Source organism: Diadema antillarum, unplaced genomic scaffold (genome assembly GCF_040938485.1).
Source record: "Diadema antillarum isolate AM-2024a unplaced genomic scaffold, OU_Dant_1.0 seq00000271_RagTag, whole genome shotgun sequence".
Classification (NCBI taxonomy): domain Eukaryota; kingdom Metazoa; phylum Echinodermata; class Echinoidea; order Diadematoida; family Diadematidae; genus Diadema; species Diadema antillarum.
The window spans coordinates 237169-259890 of record NW_027271306.1 but is presented as its reverse complement, the minus strand read 5'-3'; the positions used below and the strand labels follow the sequence as shown (position 1 = coordinate 259890).

Here is a 22722-nt window from a genome sequence, read left to right as displayed (position 1 = left end):
CAATGTGCCTTGATGGATCCAGCTCACAACAAACAATCTTGTAACAGAAAATACATAGGGAAGAAAAATAGGACAGAGACATCAAAGCACATTATATTCCATCATTTTCTTCATGCTTACTCTGACATGGAAATACAAGCAAGAAAAAGCGAAGAAAAAAGATCCAATCATGTATTGCACATGCTCATGTGTTTACGTGTATATGTGTGTGAGTGAGTGTGTGTGTGTGTGTGTTTGTATTTGTAAGTAATGCATTAGTATGTACATGCTGCAATGTGTTCCTCACAAATCTGACTATCCTACAAAGTCCTGAGCATTTTGGGCAAGTACCATGTAGCATTCTGACCTTTGGCACAAATCTGGTCAATGCAGGACCAACAACAACAACAGCCACCACCAACGTATTTGTACCTACCTGGCCTACTAGACAGTTCACTCAATTTTATCCTTAACCCCTTGAGGACCAGCAGATTTTGCTATAACATGCATTTCCCATAGACATCTGCTCGAGCATACAAGGGACAAGTCTTCAATGAGTTTCAAAGGAATGTAAAAAACAAATGATGACACCAATGCATGAACTTTTCCCGCCTTCCGCCAAATTATTCTCTATCCTCACTCGAGCTGTAGAGTCTGTCTCCACAAACTTTGACAGTGCAGGGGTGCATCGTTACTGTTTTCACATAAAATGCATGCATCAGAGTCACTCCTGTGTATTATATCCAGGATACCTTAAAGGCACATGGTCCCAGTGGTTTAGTCGAATGCGTACGCGGGCACACGGCGCAAGTTTCCTACAGAGACCCATGCTATCGATTCCTCTGTAGCACTTATACACTTTGAACGATTTCCCTGAGTCCGAAGAAGTCCGATCCACTGTAGTCAGCGGTCCGATCACAGTTCGGCTCATGATTAGGCTGAGGGGGATGACAGCTTTAGCAAACTTCTTTTGTGATAAGCACATAAGCACGCACCCTCGCATCACTACTGACTGCATGATGCGCAGAGAAGACAACGAAGGCAATGTTACCTAGCGACACCTCCGCGCTTTACTCATGATAACAGCTCAACTTCGGCAATCTTCGCATCAATGCTAACGGTGATCGGTGTATCATCCAACTGCGCCCTCATACCCACCGGGACTATGCGCCTTTCAGCTACCTTCCTTTTATCTCTACTAGTACTCTGACACAGCCAAATCCTTCTTGTCCTCAAAATTATTCTACACAGCGTCGCCACAGTTTTCAGCTATGGTTGTTATCTTGTAGCCAAAATGCTGTGACATGCCGTCCTTTTTTTTCACACTTTATGATAATGATTTAAAAAAAAGTTAAGAATCATTAAAAATATTTGATATCTTCTGGCAACCTTTCTTAGACTGCCCTGAAATTCAGATGTGCATTTCGTCTGCTGGAATAACATGAAGCACGAGTAGTTTTCCCAGCAAAAGGACTAAATCTTTCTTCCACTTCCCTTCTGGAAGACTGCAACCACACAGTGCACTGAGTTGTTGAAGCAACCTTGCGGTGTAATGTAACGCCGCATCTCCACATTCCGTACACATCAAGTCATTTTAAAGTTCATCATCTCAGCGATCAAGAGCTGCATGAGACTAGCATCATCTCCAAGCCAATGCCAAAGCTGGGGGGGGGGGGGGGAGGCGAATATATGGGGAGGGGGGAAATACCATGGAGGACAGAGATAACGCCATCCTTCCCCATCACAGGCTGAACTTGTCCATCGTGCCGTCGATGTAGCGCAAAATGGCCGCCTTGCTGTGCGGCCACGTCACGGTCACCTGGCGGAGCTGGTTGGCGGTGGAGCTTCCTGAGAAGGGCTTGGTCATGTAGCACTTGACGCACTTGGTGGACGAACTGATCATACCTCCGAGAAGGGAGGCTCCGGACTGGTGGGAGAAAATGATAAAAATAGTGGTTCCAGGAAATTTGCTCCTGTGACGATTGCTCCCGTGAAATATCTGATATTAAACCAAACATAGATTCCACCCACAAACATCACCCTTACCCAAATCTTAATCCTCACATCACACTAAACCTAAAACCCTATCACAACCCTAACCGCAAGTCCTTGGAGAAAATAAGACTGGAGCAACTGTCGCAGGAGCAAATGTCTTGTCATCCAGAACAGCATGGGTGATGCTAGCAGGTCTCCGTTTCCACATGCAGGGCAGACATAGAGAAGGTTTGTAAATTCACATCTTGGTCTGTATGGCTGTTGTTTGTTTGTTTGCTATCACATTGAAAATTTGATCATGTCAATGATATGAACCACATACACACACATGCACATACATACACCCTCTCTTTCCCCTGCAAAACTGTATACTCAATTGTTACCGTCATAAAGGAATTTAAAATGGCTTAGGATATACTGCTTTTGTAGCATTCTGGTTTTTGTTATTCATGGTACAAACTTCATTTCATTAAGTACTGAACAAGAAGTTGAACCTAATCAAGGTATTCAGAGAGGTTCTATAACATTTGCTCCTGCGACAATTACTCCCATAAAATATTTGCACACTAAGCCAAACATAAAACCTACCCACAAACATAACCCTAACCCTAATCCTAATCCTCATATCACACAAAACCTAAAAACCCTATAACAACTCTAACCCTACGAAAATTAGACTGGAGAAATTGTTGTAAGAGCAATGTGGTGTCACCATTTGGAGATCATGTACACCTAAGTCCTAACTGTGTACCCTAGGCTAACTCTCTCTCATCACAATTTGATAACTCACCTGCCAGAAGCAGAGCTTGGTGTCGCCAAAGGCGTAGGAGGCGAGATGTTTTCCGTCTGGCGAGAACGAGAGGGCCGTCACCGCCGTCTGGTGTCCAGAAAGTATCTGGGAGTGGGTTCAATGAAATGACAGCCACAACATGAAATTATTCTTCTGTGATTTCCACAGTTAAACACTGATTCTGATATGGACAAGGTTTCAATGACATCATCAAGCCATGGTGAGGGGCAAAAGCTGCATATGGGGACACCCATATGCGTGGGCAAGCGCATAAGCGTTACATTCCATGTCCCATCATCGCTTGTGATTTTATCAGGCCAGTCAGGTAAGCTGGTATGTGGTATATGTACCATGCGCTAAAGCTATGCATTTAATTCACACGCGATTTGTTTTTGCCCCTCAGGCAACGCCTCATTTCATGTCACGGAACCTCGTCTATAGTTGAATGTGTGGCTGAGGAACAGTTATTAAAATCATACATTTAATGCAACACAAAAAACCACCATTTTGTTTTCACATAGATACAATGCCCTTCAGAACAAAATGGACAAACAGACATCCCTTGAAAGGCAGCTTTGTTACACAAGCATTATGGTATTTTACAACATAATATGAAGGAATTGCCAAGGTTTCTTAACCCTAACTAGGCCGGGCTATTTAGGTAGTTGATAGAGCCGGAGAGGCCTCCCAGGCCCCCCCTCCAGATCTCGGCCGTCGACCGCGCGATCGCAGCGAAAATTGGTACACACATTGCCTATGATGTAATCTAAAATACCATGAAGTTAATTTTTGAAAAAAGTTATTATTTACGCTAAATTATGCTAATTCATGCATAATGATGCATGAAATCAGACTATTTGGTATCAATCACAAAATAAAGCTCAAAGCAGGCACATTTTTTGTGTATTCTTTTTAGTGTCCTTATCAAATGTGACAAAAAATTGTGATATCAGAAAAAAATTCTTAAGTATTTTATTGGTTTTTTTAATTTCTTATGTATTTCATTGTTTTTTCGATGAAATTTGTCCGCGACATCGCTCCGAACAAGAAAATATATTATTCATTGATTTTAATCTATGAAACACCAAAATAATCATGCTTTTATGAAATTTGCCTGTAAGCACAGTTTGCATTGAAAATGTACATGAATTCACGTTTTTGAGCAATTTTGGGTCTGACATGCATGTACGTACAAATATTTATGCGTAATTTCGGAACCGCGCGCCCAGGCGTCGCAAATTTGGTGTCAAAAGATGCGAGAGACTTGAAAGAAAAAAGTCATGAAACGTCGCGGCGATAGCTTTTTGCGATTGCGATACATCGCGCGGAACGTCGAGGGGGGGGGGACCTAGTTAGGGTTAAAGCAGTTGGCAATTCTACATGCATAACTCTACTCACAAGTAATTGATATAAGTTTGATTAGATCTCAATTCTACACCAAATGTTCTAACAACCGAAGACTGTCCGGCAAAATCACAGGGGGCAAAGGTACCTTGGCTTGTATTCATGCATGAATTAGTTGTAAGGTCTGCTTTTATATTGTCCTCTTTTTCTACATTGAAATTTAAGAGCATGCCATGGATAGTACAGCAAGGATGGAAGGGGGGGTGGGATGACTGACCTGCGCCTTGCCACTCTTGAGGTCGTACATGGTGATGGTTCCTGCCTTGGCGCCCACGGCCAGCCGCTTGCTGCTGGGGCAGTAGCTGAGCATGTTGAAGCGGCAGATGAGTGGAAAGACCTCCATCAGTCCCTTGGCCTTCACCTGGGAGATCTCCAGGCAGAACACCACGATGTCCACTACCTGAGATGGACGTCGGAAAGATAAAGGAGAGATGGGGATGGATCGAGTAGAGTGGTCAATCTCTTCGGTTCTGGCGATGTCTTTAAAAAAAAATCAAAGCTGTTCCACCTAGAATCTTTCAGTCATATTCAAAGAAGATATAACAACTGCGAGGCAGTGATTTCGATATGTAACTAAACCAGAAATGAATGACGCATAAAGTTGGAGGAAAAGAACTTATTGACTGTGTCCTAATCTGGGACATATTTGACTGTTTCAGATTATCAAGCAAAGTTGTCCTTAAATATCACACATATGAATTAGAACATGTATTACTTATTACCATAACAGTTATCATAACACTAACTATGTAAAAAATAACAAGCTAAGTGAAACTAAATAAACAGTAAACTAAAGGGGACAATAACGGAGAGCTTATTGAACTGTTTTTATTCCTTCTTGGCACACAAGGAAACATTTTGAATTTGTCTTTACCCTTGATGATCACCACAACTTACAGATGGCAATGCTGCTCTGCCTTTTCTGCAGCTGCATGCAACTCTTTATTATCTGAGTTTTATCAATTCACAATTCCTCGTAGCATAGTTCCAGTAAAACAACATCAAGGGAGCATGTTGCTATACAAGTAGAAATTTTCTCACTCAGCCAAGTAAGATAAATTCCCCATGTTTTTAATTCTGCTAGCTGGATCAAAATATTAATATCAACTATATCATATTATATAGTAAGCAAAAAATTTGTGTGCTTTTACTTTGGTGGCACTTTCATGTTGTGCAAAATTTGTGAAATTTCTACTTTTACTGTAGCATAGTGCACATCTATCATAATGAAATCCTCCGGACCAGCGGATTTCGTTCATTATATCAAAATTTTGTAATAGCTGAACAGCAAAGTATATGAAGATATATAGATCATACTTTTGGGACCTGAATTTTTACTATGTTGTAACGAGAGTTTCATTATAACAGTGTTCCTCATAATGGGAGTACATTGCATTAATCATTCACAAAAGCAGAGGCTGTATGCCTGCAAAGTGGTCACCTCCACTAAAAGGTCGGCGACGTCGTTCTGCATCTTCTCAATGAGGAGCTCGATGATGCGGAGGATCTCGGCCTTGGCCTTCTGGAGGGGGCTGGTGTTGAGCACGCTGGCCGGCACCTGGGCGTTGGAGGCCATGGCCTGGTGCCGGGCCACCTCCTTGGCCATAGTGGTGATGAAAGTCGCCGGGCGTGCCGTGGCGATGAGGGACAGGGCGTGGTGGGCGCTACGACAGGAGTCCGCTGCTGGAGTGATGGGCAGGCCACTGGAGATGCTGCACATAAGGGGATGTCCATTGGCATGGAATGCATTCAGACAATCCAGTATTACATAGAGCTGATGTTGACACATCATCTGGATTTATTGGCATGAGATTAATTCTTAGACCAGGATCACATAGCAATTTCATCATTACAAACTTCACGCTCTCGTACTGCTTAGTTATACAAAACCAGCACATGGTAAAAATGATCAAATGTCATATGTGCTGTGCTGGTCATCTCATAGCAATTATACTACCGCAGTAAAATGAAAACCAAAGTGATTCTAAAAAAATTTCAAAATATCCTAATGATATCCACTACCAGCAGCACTTTCTTGTTTTATTGTAAGATTATTATCAACACTGCTATATCCATAATCAAAATCATCATTGTTCCCATCATCATTATCAATATCAATGACCACCAAATGGACAATTTTTATCAGTCAACATCATCATTACCACCATATCACCTGCATCATTTCTTTTATCATCATCAACTCATGGTCAAAATTGTAGATATACATTTGTATTACCACCTTCCTCATCATTATCACTGGCTCCACTGCAACTCCTTGACATCTCTGTTAACATCAATAGAAACATCAATCTTATCATTCCTTAAATCAGCATCACCGTCACTATCACCATCTTCTTTGTCATCATCACCATCATCACGTTGCCATAACATGAGCACACATTCATCCCTGATCCTCACCAAGCCGAGTAGAGGGTTGGGTCACAGCACAGCTCCAGGAGACCCAGCAGGACGGCAGACACGTCTATGAAGGGCTCCCACACCGTAAAGCCCCGCCCCATCAGGTCGATCCCCGCCCTGCGGATGGGTGTGTGGGCGGGCAGCTTGTTGCTGGGCGGCTGGAGCAGCAGGAATGCAAGAGCTTGGGCTGGTTTTTGTGTCAAAAAAATTGAAAAAAAAATATATGTGTACAAATCTGATACAAATTCTGCAAAGGTGCCTGTTCTGACCCTCAAGAAGAAAACACTATCACATCATATCTATTCAAAAGTAAGAACTGTGAGGCTTGTAGCCATTTCCAATAGGCTACTCCTAAAAGGAAGTGATTGGTAGATGATTTTCTTTTTTCTTTCCCCCGGGCTCCACACATATACACAGCCAAACACATATATAACATGCTTCTGAACATTACTAGGTCATCCTCCAATGACAAAAAAACATAACCAATGTTTTATCAACTTCAACTGCTTCCTCCATGAGGAAACAAAGTTACACAAAAATCCCTACCTGTATGTCTCGCCAGCGAGTAATCGGAGAGCCCAAAGCCCTGCTGGATTGGACGATTGCTGGCATTACTCGGCGCCCTCTGTCTGCTAGGCTGGATCTCCGCCCCAAACTGTGCCCCCATCACTCCCAGCATCACTATGGCAGTGGCCTGCTTACGACGGGATTCAAACGAGGATGATACCTTGCGGATTGGAGAGTCACCTGAATGTGTGCAGACGTTTACAAGAGAAATTATACAAAAATTGATAAATCCATACATCATATTCACTGAAATATATATCTGGAGTCTAGCTACTTACTTTCAAGAGGTAAAATGACTTATGGAATCAAACAAAGATTATCAAGGACATATGCATGATTGGGGAGCACAATAATGTAATATTATGTTTTTTTCTAAAAAAGCTTCAGCAGATTAAACTTTCTATAATGACAAACAATTAGGTGAAAACAATAAGAACTGCTAATTTTTTCTTCACTCTCTACATCTGTCACACAGGGGACTCTTAGCTCAGTACCAATTATGCAAAGAGGGTTTTACAAACGTCCATGTCTTACTGAACTTCATTTCCGAATGACATCCCTTTTGCAATTTTGCACACCTGATAGAATCTCTTCCTCGTTTTCCACCTCGGAGCTCTCGCTGCTCCCTGAGTCCGGGTGATCCCTGCCCATCCCCCCGCCGGCCAGTGGACTCTGCCCGGTCTGCATGGGGGCCGTGAGGCTGACGGATGAGTCCACGTAGTGGGGCAGGTGGGGCGCCCAGAGGTTGATGATCTCCTCCCGCCCGTCAGTGCCGATGCGCTGGAGCTCGGCGAGCAGGAGGGCCTGGCTGGCAGAGCGCACCTCCAGACACCGGTCCTGCCACCGCCGGGCCAGCATCTCCAGGTGAGGGGGCTTGTAGTGCACGCTCCCCAGCAGGTCGGGCAGGAGGACGCAGTGGAGGGCTGCCAGGAGGCTCCAGCCTGAAAATGCAAAGGGCATTCACCACGGGGTTAACATTTACATTCAAAGAAATGACAAACTTCATGACTTGATGAATGGAATACTTACGAATAAATCATCAAACAAAACCACTCCATTACTTAATGAATTAATGATGGAGTGATCATGTAAATAGACACAGCAATCAATGCATTCAACGACATATCGAGTATGACTAGTGCAACACAAAAACTCACTTTAAATCCATTTGTGACCGTGCACCACAAAACAAACAAAAAGTTGCACCCCTTGATTTTACGCAAGGATTCAAGAAAGGTGAAATGGGTGAACTGAGTCAGTTTTGAGTTTTCCATATTTTCTGAAAGAGCTATTCTTCTTCTACATTATTCTTGAGTTTGGGATCATAAATTGAATGGAAAAAGCGGGTTTTCACTAGCTTTTCTACAACCCCTTTTTTGGTAGAGTATTGTGATCAGGTTTTTCTTAGAGGCCCCTTTCATTTCTTGAAAATCCTTTGCACCCTCTTCACTTTCAACTCAAATAACTTTTGAAAGGATGACGCTACTACTCTGAAAGTTGAGAGTTATCATGGTCAGAATGTGGTAATAGACCATGCTCAATTTCAGCTTTATCTGATAATCCCGTAATTGTTGGTGCTACAGTGGTTAACATCATGTTTTTGTCCCATTCACGGTACAGGTAACACGGCTTAGTAAAGATGAAGCACTTGAATAGACCCTGTACTTAGAGCCTCTTTTCTCAGTTCACACTTTCCAGAGTGTGTGCATTCCTTCCAGTATTTATATAGGTTAGGAGAATCCATTTGAATTGAGTTATACATCATCTTAAAACTTAGAGTCTGCTCTTTTAGAATCTGCCCTTAACTAAAATTCCATGTCTGGCGACTTTTTGTTTGTTTTGTGGTGCAGGGTCACATTTGTTGTTATCAATCAGATGCAGCTTCTAAGGGTCTTCATACTTCTCTCTTGCAGATATGACTATCAATACAAGATTTCCATATCTGAAACTAATACATTTTTCTGTCTGACTTGGATTGTGTGTGGACTCATGGCATAGAATCTTCACAGAACAAAACAAACAAATGAAATATTGACAAGATAATTGTGCTGACCTTGCTTGATTTGAGCTTGCTCTGGAGTGAGGTCAGCCAAGTCATCTGTTCCATTCTCCTGGCCGTCTGTCTCATCCCTTCCTCCCTTGCTCCTGGATCTGTGTGTGACAATGTCAAAGATAAAACAATCTTTACACAATATTGAAAATTGCCTTCCATATTGAACAATCCTTCCAAAACATTCTGGGATGCCAATAAATAGATTAACACGCCTGGCAATAAGATGTAATGTTATTGATCTCACAGTAATCATATTCTTTGCCTGCAAAGGTAACATGAATGCTTCAACGGTTATCCTTTCATCTTATAACCAAAGATGAAAATTTCCTTACCTAGCATCACTTCAGTGCTTGAATTTTTACTCTTTAACACACAAATACCTTACAAATCTTTTCACCCTTTTCAAGAGCAGTTTAAGAACAAAACTTTAAAATCACTCGAGCCATCCGGTCGTTGGTACCATGCCATACCTCTTTGCCTTGGGCTTGCGCAGGTGTGACAGCATGACAAAACTGGCATTGTTCATTCCCATGAGCGTGTTGGCCACGGAGATGACAGACAGGAGGTGCTGGGTGGTGACTGCCCGAGACAACTCCCAGTGGCCCAGGTAGCCTGGCTTGGGTTTGTCTGGGGTGGTCAATGAGGGGGGCTCCTGCAGGGGGAAAATTAGGGCCAGCTGTAAAATATTTCCTCATTTTCTCTTTGTCCCATTTTTAGTCTGACATTGTCAGACAAAACTACTCAAAGGCTGCTAGTAGTAGGGACTGAAAGGAATATTTCCAGCACATTACAGGACTTTCAACCTCTGCAGACATAAAAAATACTGCTGCACAGTAAAGAAAAAAAAGGGGGTACATATATTTCAGCTAAATCATGGGGAAAACTACACATACCTAGCATGCCTGGTGAAATTCAAAACCGAACAGAACACATTTTCAATTTAAAAATCACATTCTTTTATAAGAAAAAAACCCAACGTACTTTAATGTTGTGAACACATATTAGTTGTCAGCTCTGAGATTACCACAGAAACATGTCAAAATTATTCTACAGAGTGGTGGAGACTAACAAAGTGTAAGGTGTTATTAATACGTAGCCTATCAAAATATACTTTTAAAATGGCTAAATCCATATTAAAATGAGTTTGTTATATGCTTGAACAACATTGTTTGCATTAGTGAATTTCTTCCAGCACTGCTCACGTACCTAGCTGCACTTGATATTGAGTATACAACCTCACATGCAAATGTGGAACTACATTCATTCTGACACTGTTCTGTTGCCATATTTGACATCTATTTTTTCTTCTTACAACGATACCTTCAAATCAGCATGGAATTCCAAAAATTTTGACAGATAATCACTTGATGTAAAAAATTTTACTCATAATGATCCTTATGAACATATATATCTAAAGACAGAATGAAATACAATCATGTACATTATAAAAGAACACCTAATTCCACTACACACAAAAGGTTAAAACGCCCTTCCAACAAAACATTGACAAGTCCACTATATCAAGACTGCTGGTAAAAGACAAGATTTAACATCAGTTCTATTTTCATGATACAGCAGAAATCCTGTTAGACACGCACCAAAAGGATGAAATTATAAAGCCATCATGCTCACCTGGTGGCTTCTTTTCTTCAATTCAAGGGCTTCCTTGGCCGACATGGTGCTGGGATCTGGAGAGTGGGCTGGTGTGGCCTCCTGGGCCATCAGGTGGTGCCAACCAGGCAGCATGAGAGACATGTGGGCACCATGAGACAGCAGACCAAAGGAGACGGGACAGAAAGGCTTCAGCAGTCCCAGCTTGTGCGCGCAGATGTCATCAAGGGTTGGGTCCAGACCCCAGGCGTGCAGGCAGGACATGAACAGCTGGGCGATGTCGAGGGTCAAGTGGTTGGACTCCAGGGTCAGGTGCTTTGGCCCCTTGCGCCTGGCTCCCGTGTGCGACTGGGAGGCCTTTGGTGGCCGCAGCGACCCCATGTCGTCGGAGTCCGAGTCGCTGTCTCTCATCTGCTTCTCTATGTGCTTGGAGATGAAGCCCACCACCTTCTGGGACAGCTTGGGCGATTGTCCCGAGCCGGCTTTGGCCATCTGAGCCGCCATCTTAGCCATCTCCCCCTGGGCGCCCCTGTTGATGATACCCGGTATCAGATTCTTGTCCGTTAGCAGCTGCACGATCAGGTTCTCCGCGTCGAAGAAGAGGACGTGGAAGTCCGGGTCCTTCACGTTGGACTTGATGGCCTGGATGGTGAGGGCATGAGAAGGATCCTTGTTTGCGATGTCCCCGCTGTTGGGGACGTTCAGCATGGAGCCCTGGGCGGCAGCCAGGAGTGTGCGGTGTGCTGCATTCTTGATGGCCGTCAGGCTGCGTCGGCGGAAGGCCTGAGCGATGCTCTGTGCTGGGGTCAGCATCATCTCTGTTGTGATTCCCGAAGCATCACATGCTTCAAGTATGTCTTCAGCTGTACTTCCTTCTGCCACCCTATCCAGATGACCTGCAAACAAGAAAGTTATCACTTTCACTAAGACTTATTTGTCATTTCATATGATACTCAACCAAAATCCAAATGATTAAAAAAAAAAAAGAATTCCAAGGAAAGAAGCATTGAAACTGAGGCACCTCACTGTAAAATAGTTATTGGTGCTGATCACCTCTGTACCGATAATCAAGGAATCCAAAGCTTATTACCAGTTGCCTATACTTGCTAATAGTCTTCAAGTTGTAAACATATATCGCAGACACATAATATTGCATGTCTCCCAATACACTCGAATCTGACTTTACGCATTCAAAACTTTCAAAATAATTCTACAATCTAAACGCTATTTCACAGTATGAAACTACACCAACCTTGTTACCTACATCTAGCAGAAAACCAAATTCAATTTGGTTCAGTGGTCACAGTGAAATGAGGATCTTTGTAAAGCATGTCATGGGTCCGTTTCTTGCAAATTCAGCACCCGGATGCTCTTGGCATCCATATGAATGAAAATATTTTACTCACAAATGACAGGGCAACCAGTGCGGTGTCAGAGAAGGTGAAGAAACAAGAATCTTTCCTTTGTACCCATGCTCTGTGCTTGTGCGTACTGTGTAGCAAATTCCCATAAAGAGACAATCGAACTAAAATTGCGGCATTCTCACCCGTCTCCATCTGCCAGACAAACACACTGTTGTCCTCCAAGCCAACGATGAGGAAGTCCTCCGCCGGCCGCCACTTGATGTGCCTGATGGGGAACAGGTGTCGGCTGGCAAGGAGCATGCACTTCCTGTCCCTCAGACTGAGGAGGGCCACCGAGTGGTCACTGGCCACAGTACACACACAGGTTAGGACACGAGCCTGGAAAGATGCACGGCCGAGAGAAGCATACATTTGAGATACAGACCTCTCTTCGATTAAAATTATCCATTCAAATGAAGTAACTCTGTTTAGTTGCCTGTTGGGGAAGTTAAGAAATAAGGCCGATCAATGTAACTTACGATAACTTTAAATAGAAGAATCACATTACAATACTAAAGCAATGGTCAATATCAACATATTCTTGATGATTAACTGCTTTATTCCAACTGTCTTCAAGTTTACAAATGCACATCAACTTCTGCTGATGAGCAGATGCCATGAAATATACCTAAAATGGTCTGATAATAACATGGTGTCTACCATGACTTCGATTGCTCAAAGGATCAACACAAGCTGTATTCACAGTCTGTCCTAGAATGAGTCAGAATCCTTACATTGCACTCCGCTGGTGGTACGACGATCCTTGTGAGCTCCCCACCATGGACACAGAACGTGTGCAGCATGCTGCCGGCAAAGATGTCCCAGAGGCAGACGGTGAAGTCGACCCCGCCCGAGACCAGGTAGGCGGGGTCGTAGCGGGTGTGCTCCTGGTTGGGGTACATGAGACATGTGATCTTACCCTGGTGGCCACGAAGGATGCGATGAGGGGGCCAGCCTAGGATGGTCAAAAATCACACAATTTGCTCAAGTTGTTAGGCATAATGGACTGGTGACAACTACAAGCATAAATGTTTTGACCTAAATCATCGGAAGTAGCTATAACGACAGCATAATGTAATGGAATCCAATCTCGACCAGAGAAAAAAGAAAACATTGATATCTGAAAAGCAAATTTCTTGACACACAAACTCATTGGTCAGACCTATGATGGCACTGAGTTAAAGAATTGCATTTTTAACCACTTTAATTTGTGAATTTGTATATCTACCTATATATCATGAGTTCCGTGAATATGACACATGCGCAACACTTTCACAAAATACCTTCTAGGCCCTGGCTCAACGAACCCTCCACAGTTGCAAGTTACAACATCTGCAACTCCCAACAACTGCAGCTACCATGGCAGCAGCCAGACAACAACCAACAAGCACTAAAGGACTGAGGATGTTGCCTTGATACTGACTTGAATTTTTAGAGCTATGCAATAAGAGCCAACATCCTCAATGAAACAAACACCATGGCCCCATTTTATAAATCGCTACAATCAAATCAACTTTATATGCTGCAATGGCAAGTGTCACGGTAATGACAAGAATCCTGCTTCCTGCTTGGCTGTTGCTACGGGAAGTTGCCATTCTAACAAAGAGTTGTTATCCTAACATCTTCCATGAAATGAGACCATGGGACCCTGGTAAATGGTTAACTTGTCCTCCATACAGACCTCTTCCTCCATACCTGCCTTTCAATAACCAAATGCCAATTAGTCCTGCATAGTATCTATGGGAATTTCAAAATCTTGTACAGAACAGGTTGAGAGAATGAAAAGCAAAAGAGAACAAAGACAAAAACACACACGCAACAAAAACAAAAAATATGATGGAGAAGGTCTCACCCCTCCTGGCTGTGTGAGGGCCTTCAAGGAGTTGAGCAATGGCAGTCTGCACAGCAGGAACGATGGCAATACTCCCATCCTGCCTCCCACAGACAATCCAGCCCTGGCTGGGGATATAGACGCTGGCTGTCACAACCAGATGCTTCTCCTGGGTTCCGTCACTGGCCAGATTCTGAAATTACAGAGATTAAGATCACTATTAAGAGCATATGTGTGGCGCTCCGACAAAATGAGTCATAAGTCGCACGGGGAGTTTTCCCGTAATGAGCCGAAAATGAAGGGGAAGCACTGCTCGGGTCGAAATTTTTTTATAACGGATTTTGATTCTTTGATGTTTTATCTGTTTGTACAGAAACTTTCAGCGTGTAAAAATGAGTACAAGTGTCCCAAATCACAGTTTTTCTGAGACAATTTTTTCGGTTACATTTTTTTTCGAACGCTCGCCTTTGCGTTGCGTTTCGCACCTATTGTTCTTGTCCGATCGAGACTCCGCCTCCGTTGCTAGGGTGTATGCTAATGAGGCATTGCTCTTGAACCCATTGAAGACAAAACAAAGCATGGTGCGCGCGTCAGCGTCGGCGGCCAAGCGGCGAGGGCTTTAGAATTACGCAATAATAGTGAGCTGACCAAGGCTATCGATTGCACGACCAGCGGGTTTCGTTGGATACATGCACTCAATTTCATGAAGTGGTGATTGATGTGATGCACAAATCGCGCTAAAAAAAAAAAAATTAATTCCAACAAACGATCACGCAAAATGTATGATACTTTATCTATGAGCTAATACAATGATCACAATCGAGCTTGAAACCTCTTTATGCGTGTGTGTAATTTTACAACGGTTATGAATTGGCCCCATTAATGAATTCATTCAAATAATCATAACTTTTGTTCCTTGGTATGTGACTTGCTGTTTAAAGTTCATCTCTGGAGGTATAGTAAGGCCTAAGTTGTCAATTATTCTCGTTTTTATAAAGTCAACAATTCGTGTGATAATTCGCCAAATGTATGTAATGCGTACTTTTATTTCCCTGGTTAATAAAACGTATTGCCCTATTTCTTATGATGGTTTGGGCCGTGACGGCATGGAGAAAAATCGGAAGACAAACATAATTAATGCCCAAATAACTTGTGTTCCCTTTGTAGGATATTCTGACTCTTGTCATCTGTGTCTTTTTTAGAAGTAGGACGTATTTGAAAAAGGGACAGAAAGCTGTGTCGCTACTCAAAAGTGTGCTTCTTCATTTTGTTTTGTTTTAGAATCAGAATGTTTGAAATGATAGCTGTTTGTCGTGTATTGCGTGTAGCTGACATGTGAGAGGTCAAGTCTGCAAAGAATTTGGCTAACAGCTTTGCGAAGGAGTAGCACTGATTGCCCATTGAATTGCGTATTCTGAGGAATTTCGAATGAAAGAACTCGGACGACACTGTTCACGCCTTGTATCCGAGTATTACAAACACCGCATCAACGAAGCCTTAAACAATGAAAGGTAAACTTCCTGCTATCAAGGGGTGGATAATCACGCAACCAGTATTCTTTCTTCGCCATTGATAGCAGCATCAGTGACGGAATGGAGCAACAGTGTTGGAGGATCGGCATTATGTCTGCTAATTTGTAAAAGAATTTTTCAGTCCCCTTTTGTGTTCAGGCCCACAGTCAGGGACGCTAACTTAATCTATCTCCTACAAGCTATCGTTACTATCTTGAAACGTGAATTTTATGAAAGGCTAAAAGTGATCGCGGAATCAGTTCTTCTGCGTGACAAATGCAGGCTTTTATAATAGCATACCAAGCTTTGAATCGTTTGCCTGTATAGAAAGGGCGGGGATACACACTTATCGCAATCATCCGGATTTGAGAGTGATACACTCTACTTCTTTTCTTCATCTTTCCCCCGACAAAGACCATGGTAATTCAAAACAAACAAACAAACAAACAAACAAACAAACAAGCAGTTGCATTATATCAGAACGTACAGAATTTTTGTGTTTCATGTATGTATACAATTTTGTAGGTCATCTCTTGATGTATAGTAGGCATTTGTTGTCCTTTTTACAGCGTTTCCTAATAAATGCCTATAGCGAAAACCCAACACAACTTTCATCAAGGAGGGAAGGGAACTTAAATTTAAATATAACATAGTTTACAGAAATCAGACATGTAAATAAGGCAATCATATACATCCGCACGGCCGATTGTAATCTCTTACTTTGATCATCAAACATGATCGCCTGCATTTACGTGCTTTTTTCTAATTTCTTGAACTTTGCCTAATTTTCTCTTTTTTTTAAACAATTGCTCGAAACATTTAAAAATCGTAACACAGTCTGCTATCCCACAACATGATATTCCATTTTATTCGTCACTTATTGTTGGTCGGGTGACGCCAAATGTTGGAATCTCGAGCGATGATATACGGCATTTTGTTTGTTGGTTTTCGTCTCATCGCTCAAAAGAATTTTGACTACAATTACAGAGGTATCATCTACAAGACATAACTGATGGTTTACAGAAGTGATCATCAATTCAGTAAGGATTAGTCAAGTCATGAATTCACTTTACCCATCATGTCTAATCGAACTACGACATTATTTGGGTAACCGCGCCTTTTTATTCTCATGGTTCAAACTAATTCTTGACATAATCAAAACAAATAATTATATAATTTCTCAAAATACTCAAAAGATGGCCTAAGTCAAAACTTTCTACGAAGATTGCATATACGGCAATCTTTACTAGCCTAAACAAGCTATCAGTTCCCCCTCTGACGATGACTTCGATTGCGTTTTGAACTTGTATCGAACTACTTTCAAAACAGCTGTATTACCTTTATAGTTCGATTAATAAACCAGTCTTTTGAATTCATAACCAACATTCGTAATCGTAACCATACAGTAACATAATACTGCATGTCAATACAATTTGGAAAATGTAAATGCTATAATAGCAGCGCAAAATAAATGCGTAACGATTATCTTCATACATCCTAATTCCTAAGTGATGTCGCTACGAAAATGACACATGGTTTGACGACTGCTTCAAGCAAATAAAAGTAAAATGAAATGGGATATACTTCTAATGATAGTACCACGCCGTACAATGCATTTCACTGTATTTGGTAATGTTTGGTTACGTTTCTGTGCGCTTTACGTACGGAAAATAAAAGGCAGATTGATGCTATTAACATGCTAACACACAACGCATTCAAAATGTTTTTTGAAATACACCGTGTACAATAATGTTTTAGTATACGGTTTGAAACTTTGAATTTGCGAGTCCTTTATAAAGTTATAAGCATGGTTATTACATTATCAAGCAAAAATTAAAGTATTTAGGGATTCAGATTTGCGCAGAAGACTAACAGTGCTATATATGGCGATCGTTCGCTACAGAGACAATCCTCTTCAATAGATATACAACGCAATTCTGTTTTTATGAATTGAAAGAGAAACGAAAAGAAGTCAACTTTTTAACTTCATTTCGCTTTCTCACCAATTGAACTTGATTTGATCTGCCATGCATGATATCGCTGTGTGTTCTATTAATTCTATTAAATTATTTAATCGGCGTGCTTGTTTTTTATGCAGAATATCACAGGTTTAATTCATTGAAGTTCATAATGTTTGTACATATGGCGTGTTCGTTGTTTTGTATTTTCATTTTCATAATATATCATGTGTCCATTATCTGATTCGGAGCATGTACTGGGAAAATGTAATGTCTCCTGCCGGTATGGATAAACTAATTTCTAGTCCCTCCCGGCTTGAAATGGAAATGGAAAAAAAACAACAACCGAAGTTCGACTTTCAGTAGATTTCAACCGTTTTGTATAGTGCCTGATTCATGTAATGGACACAATTCTTTTGCACATAAGCAATCACACAACTTTCGGGAATAGATGTATGTCTTAATGATTGTATATATCTCGTGGAAGAAAACTCGTCTCATTGCCTGAATCTTAGCTTCTTCCTGTTCAAGCTTGCGTGAAAGAAATAGTTGAAGATCAATCGCAATTATCAAGAGAGGCACATCCTTAAAAATAAGCACAGGAGTATTGAGACACACTACGAAATAAAAACGGGCCTTTTATCACTATTGACAACGCATGATATTGAAATGCTTTTTTTCCCCTTGGGGAGGGGGGGGGGTAATACAATGATTATTCTGAAGGTTCGTTAATCACACAATGAATAATATGGTTCGCTATTAGCTTACATTCGTTAACAAGAAAATTAAATGCGGTTCCTTTCCGGTGGTTCCTTTACCCGAAAGTAATCAAGCAATCATTTTTCTAATAAGGTTTGTGAATACAAAACAAAGTGAAGAAGGCCTAAGTATTAATTCCGAATATTTGTCAGTATTGCTATCTATACTCTACTTCTCAAATGCAGAAAGATTGTAACTGCAAATGCGATGTTAAAAAAAATAGCTTAAGCTACAAGTTAATGGTTTTTTATATGCTATGGTATTACAAAAGTGACTGAGAATAAGAAGTATATTTATGATACAATCATTGTAAACCCAACGTGAAGCTGTCAAGCCTACATCAACCTTTGCTTCTGTATACGTATAATATGTGCAGCATTGGCAAGCGTGATAAGCAATAATTACTGTGCACGCAACGCCTATAAAGGAAATGTGCCTAATATGGCGGGAATTTAGAATGTTACGGCTGTATACAGCTGCAGCAGAACAGACGCGAAAGCAGTCTTTGATGCTCTGCAACATTACGACCATGTGCGTAATTTGAAATTTGAGGGTTTTTAGTACACGCAAAGAACACGATCTCAAAAGACGACTATCGTTAATTAACTTCATTGACTTTTTCTACCGATGCTGTCTTTTGAACCCCCGCCTACAATAGGTTCTCAGGTTCTATTTAGGTATTGGTACTTGCTATAAACGCATCCTCTTTAGTTTCCATTGACAACAACATGGGAGGAGAATGGAAGCGATGAACGCCCTCGCTAAAAGACGCTTCTCGTATTAAAAGACGCATTGCGTGCCCGCCTGCAATAGGTTCTCAGCTTCTATTTGGGTATTGGTACTTGCTAAATGCATCCTCTTTAATTTCCATTGACAACAACATGGGAGGAGAATGGAAGCGATCAACGCCCTCGCTAAAAGACGCTTCTCGTAAGACGCATTGCGTGCCTTTATTTTCTTTCTACTGTTTCCTATTGTTTGTGAGTTAAACACTTGCGGCATCAAACCACAACGCAGCCGACACACAACGCGTACCGACTCATTCATGCGGCGGCAGCGGCACGGACACAAACGCGCCGAAGTTTACATTCGGGCTGCCGTATTGGTCAGAATCGTTAATGACAGACCTGCCCTGCGATTGGTTGATTATCTTACATACCCAAGCTATCGCCTCATACGGTAGTGCGTGCGATGGGGCGTAAACGCCGTCGCTAAGCAGGACTGTTGTATTGTTTCGTCCCGTGAAAGAAACAGGTTATGAGCTTGAACATAGCCTGAACTTTGAGAGCGATTTTCTCCGTTATTTAGAAAATGGACTGACATCATAAACGTAGTTAATATTCGTTTTTATGACCTATAGGAATGTCGAAATGAGTCGTATTAGATATCAGTGTAAAGCTTAGAATCTGTTGAATTCACATATAGGCATAACTACGATTTCATTTTTTGTGACTTTTGACTCATTCCGACGGAGCGCATCACATATAGGAACACAAACACACACAACAAACACACATGCATGCACGCTTACAGACACGCCAAAATGCAAACAAGCACACACATAGAAACACACCCAAATGCATGCTAACTTCTAATTTACACTAGGTGGTCACTGTAAGCTCATGACACCAATATATTTCATATTGAATTTATCAAAATGGAGAGCTTGAAGTTATATTCATTTTCGAATTGATGAAAATATTCCTTCAAGTGGTTTTTTATTGCAACTGATCAACAAATTGCCCTAAATCAATGTAAATAATGTACTTATTTACGTCGATGTAGGACAATTCATCGATCAGCTGCAACATCCGTTTTGTTGTCATTATCCAAGGAGGCAAGTCAAACTCAAGCCATCAAAAGGCAAAAAGCTGCAAACTTTAAATACATCACTTAAGTACTGAATGTTTAGTTTGAACTTGGTAGATGTCTTATGTTCAATGTATCATCATAAATAAAGGTAACTGTTAATATTCTTCATATCAATGCTTGGCTGGATTTAACCTCTTTCAGTTTCATGTAGACACATTTAACAGTATCTATTAACCTATCCTCAGGATAAAAATCACACAACACCAATAGACAGGAGAAGTTTGGTGAAATGAGTGCTGATCTCTTACCAGTTGATCAATGATGCCGCTTGGTTTGGGGTTGCATGACTCCCAAGTAGCACTGAGACTATTGCTGGCTGTGGGCGGCATCACTAAAGAAATAAAATCAATGCAAAATGCCTTGACATTACATTGTCCCCACTAAAGCACATTTTATCATACACGAGCATGTTTATCCTAAATCATTCACATTATTTCCACAATACCACAAAATTTCTTTAGACATATCCATTTTAACAAAAATATATCTATGATGGTATCTTGTTACATTTCACATAGCATTTACATTAGAGAGAATTTAGTACACAGATTTAGCATTAAGGGTATTTGGTAATGCCAATAACTCATTATCATTCATTTTCTAAATTGTAAAGATACATTTTATGTCTACCACAAAATGGTTTTCTTCAAAATATTTTTTCATATATTATACATTCATCATTACGGCAATTATTATCACATCTCTATAAAATATGCCACCAAAAATCTAACCTGGCAGAGTATCAAATTCCTCTTGTTTGAGGTAGCTAAGCTCCTTGTCCGATACTTCCGGAATCTTCCAGATGGTGACCCTTCCCGAAGAATCCCCACAGGCAAACAGCTTGTAGAATGGACCCCGTCTTCCGTAGAAGAACGTCATGGCAGGTGAACACGACAATGGCTAAGAAAAAACAAGACATTAAAAATCTATTTCAAAAAAAAGTGTATTTCTAAATATCTGAAAACACAACTACATTACTACAAAACACAAATATTTCAACACAGCAGATAGAAACTGATTGTATATCAAATGCAAATAATCAGAAAAATAACAAGTATTGCTATGAAGACTCAAATGACTGTACAAAAACAAGACTCTATCAAGTAAGGTTTACTACCTTTGTCGAATACACTTCAAATTCTGTCTGATTACATAAAAGTCTTTTTGAAATTTGTCTAGACAGCTTTCTGGGCATAAAGGAGAACATTAAGTTGATTACCATTATTACATAATGACTCCTTTAAAGTAAGATATCAAACATTCATATATCTAAGAGATTCGTGCACTTGCATTACACACATGAAGTAGCCCTAATTATACATAAAGACTGAATACAAGATTCTATCCTTCATTACAGTTCTCCTTTTCACCTAGCCTTTACACAACGCTGCACACTGGCACAGGTCAGACTGTCCCTGACCAGTTTTTGTGTTGAGACTGTTACGGAGGTTAACTTGGCCTAACGAACCATCATAACCACCGAAAATCCCCAGACTCTCAAACAAGGTGTTTGGTCAATCTCGGTCATCTTGTCGAACTCTTTATTTTCATATTCCTCCGCGGAACAATAAAGTGCCCAGAAATGATGGTACAATGCACATGTATCTCTAACAAGACAAGCTGGATTCCGTGGCTATGATTTATGGCTTATCATATACAAAGAAATACCTTGATCATGCAGGAAGCACAAAGAAGGGACATTAAATTCTTGACATACCTTCTCAATGGGAGCCTCCAGCACACAGTAGAGGAATGGTTTGGTAGCTGGGGTGCCGGGATTCTGGCCAATGCTGCTTCTAAAATCATCGCTCTCTGGAATACAACTAGGTGGGAAAGAAAAATAAGATGTCAAGTAATCAAGTAATAAGTGGTCCACACAGGATGAGGGTGTGCCTTCCCCCACAGTATCAAAGGAGCTTTAGCATTTAAAGGGATGGTACAGTTTTCGTTGAGATCGGGATTTAGGTTTCCAGCGTGTTTTGATGATGATTTTTTTTTAGATTATGAGAAACCTCTTATGAAATATGGAAGAGCGTATAATTCTAAGAGGAATTGAATGCTTTTTAACATTTCATAAAAAGGTTTTTAAGTATCTTGCAAAAAGTTAAAAGCTGAATCCCCACCTCAACAAATACTATAGCCATCCCTTTAAGCTGTGAATTGTGTGGTCTGGTACATTCTCAATATAATATTTTGGCTTATTCTGATAAAACTAGAAATGTCGCTACAGCGACTGGTTATACCCCCGCCAAACAACATTTCATAAGCTTTGGTCAAAACAACATTTCATAAGCTTTGGTCAAAAAACTGAGGAAGTAGTTAAATCCGCAAGATCTTTCCTTGATCTTCTGCCATTAATATGCCGTTACCATGGCAACGTACTTTCGGGTACTGTCGAAAAATGCGTCTTGCACATCTACAACCAAAGGCACACATCTGTACCAAGTTTCATGGAAATTGGGCAAAAACTGAGGAAGTAGTTTGCAACACAAAATTTTCCATCATTTTGGCTCATAATATGTGAGCTGTTACCATGGCAACATACTTTTTGTCACTGTCAAGAAATGTGTC

The 22722-nt window shown here is 41.0% G+C and overlaps 1 protein-coding gene across 1 annotated transcript in view; it reads right to left on the bottom strand.

Moving 5' to 3' along the window:
* Positions 1 to 1720: 1720 nt before the first annotated feature.
* Positions 1721 to 22722, bottom strand: part of LOC139729925 (WD repeat-containing protein 7-like) — a 29322-nt gene continuing 8320 nt past the window's right edge. The window contains exons 9-24 of the mRNA XM_071640842.1: positions 21869 to 21974; positions 20883 to 21051; positions 20400 to 20482; positions 14073 to 14244; positions 12955 to 13175; positions 12364 to 12559; positions 10839 to 11713; positions 9677 to 9858; positions 9207 to 9304; positions 7732 to 8094; positions 7133 to 7333; positions 6587 to 6773; positions 5610 to 5880; positions 4386 to 4568; positions 2765 to 2869; positions 1721 to 1906 (exon numbers count right to left, since the gene is read on the bottom strand). Coding sequence (XP_071496943.1) covers positions 1721 to 1906; positions 2765 to 2869; positions 4386 to 4568; positions 5610 to 5880; positions 6587 to 6773; positions 7133 to 7333; positions 7732 to 8094; positions 9207 to 9304; positions 9677 to 9858; positions 10839 to 11713; positions 12364 to 12559; positions 12955 to 13175; positions 14073 to 14244; positions 20400 to 20482; positions 20883 to 21051; positions 21869 to 21974 — 3598 coding nt within the window. The remainder of the gene's footprint in view (positions 1907 to 2764; positions 2870 to 4385; positions 4569 to 5609; positions 5881 to 6586; positions 6774 to 7132; positions 7334 to 7731; positions 8095 to 9206; positions 9305 to 9676; positions 9859 to 10838; positions 11714 to 12363; positions 12560 to 12954; positions 13176 to 14072; positions 14245 to 20399; positions 20483 to 20882; positions 21052 to 21868; positions 21975 to 22722) is intronic.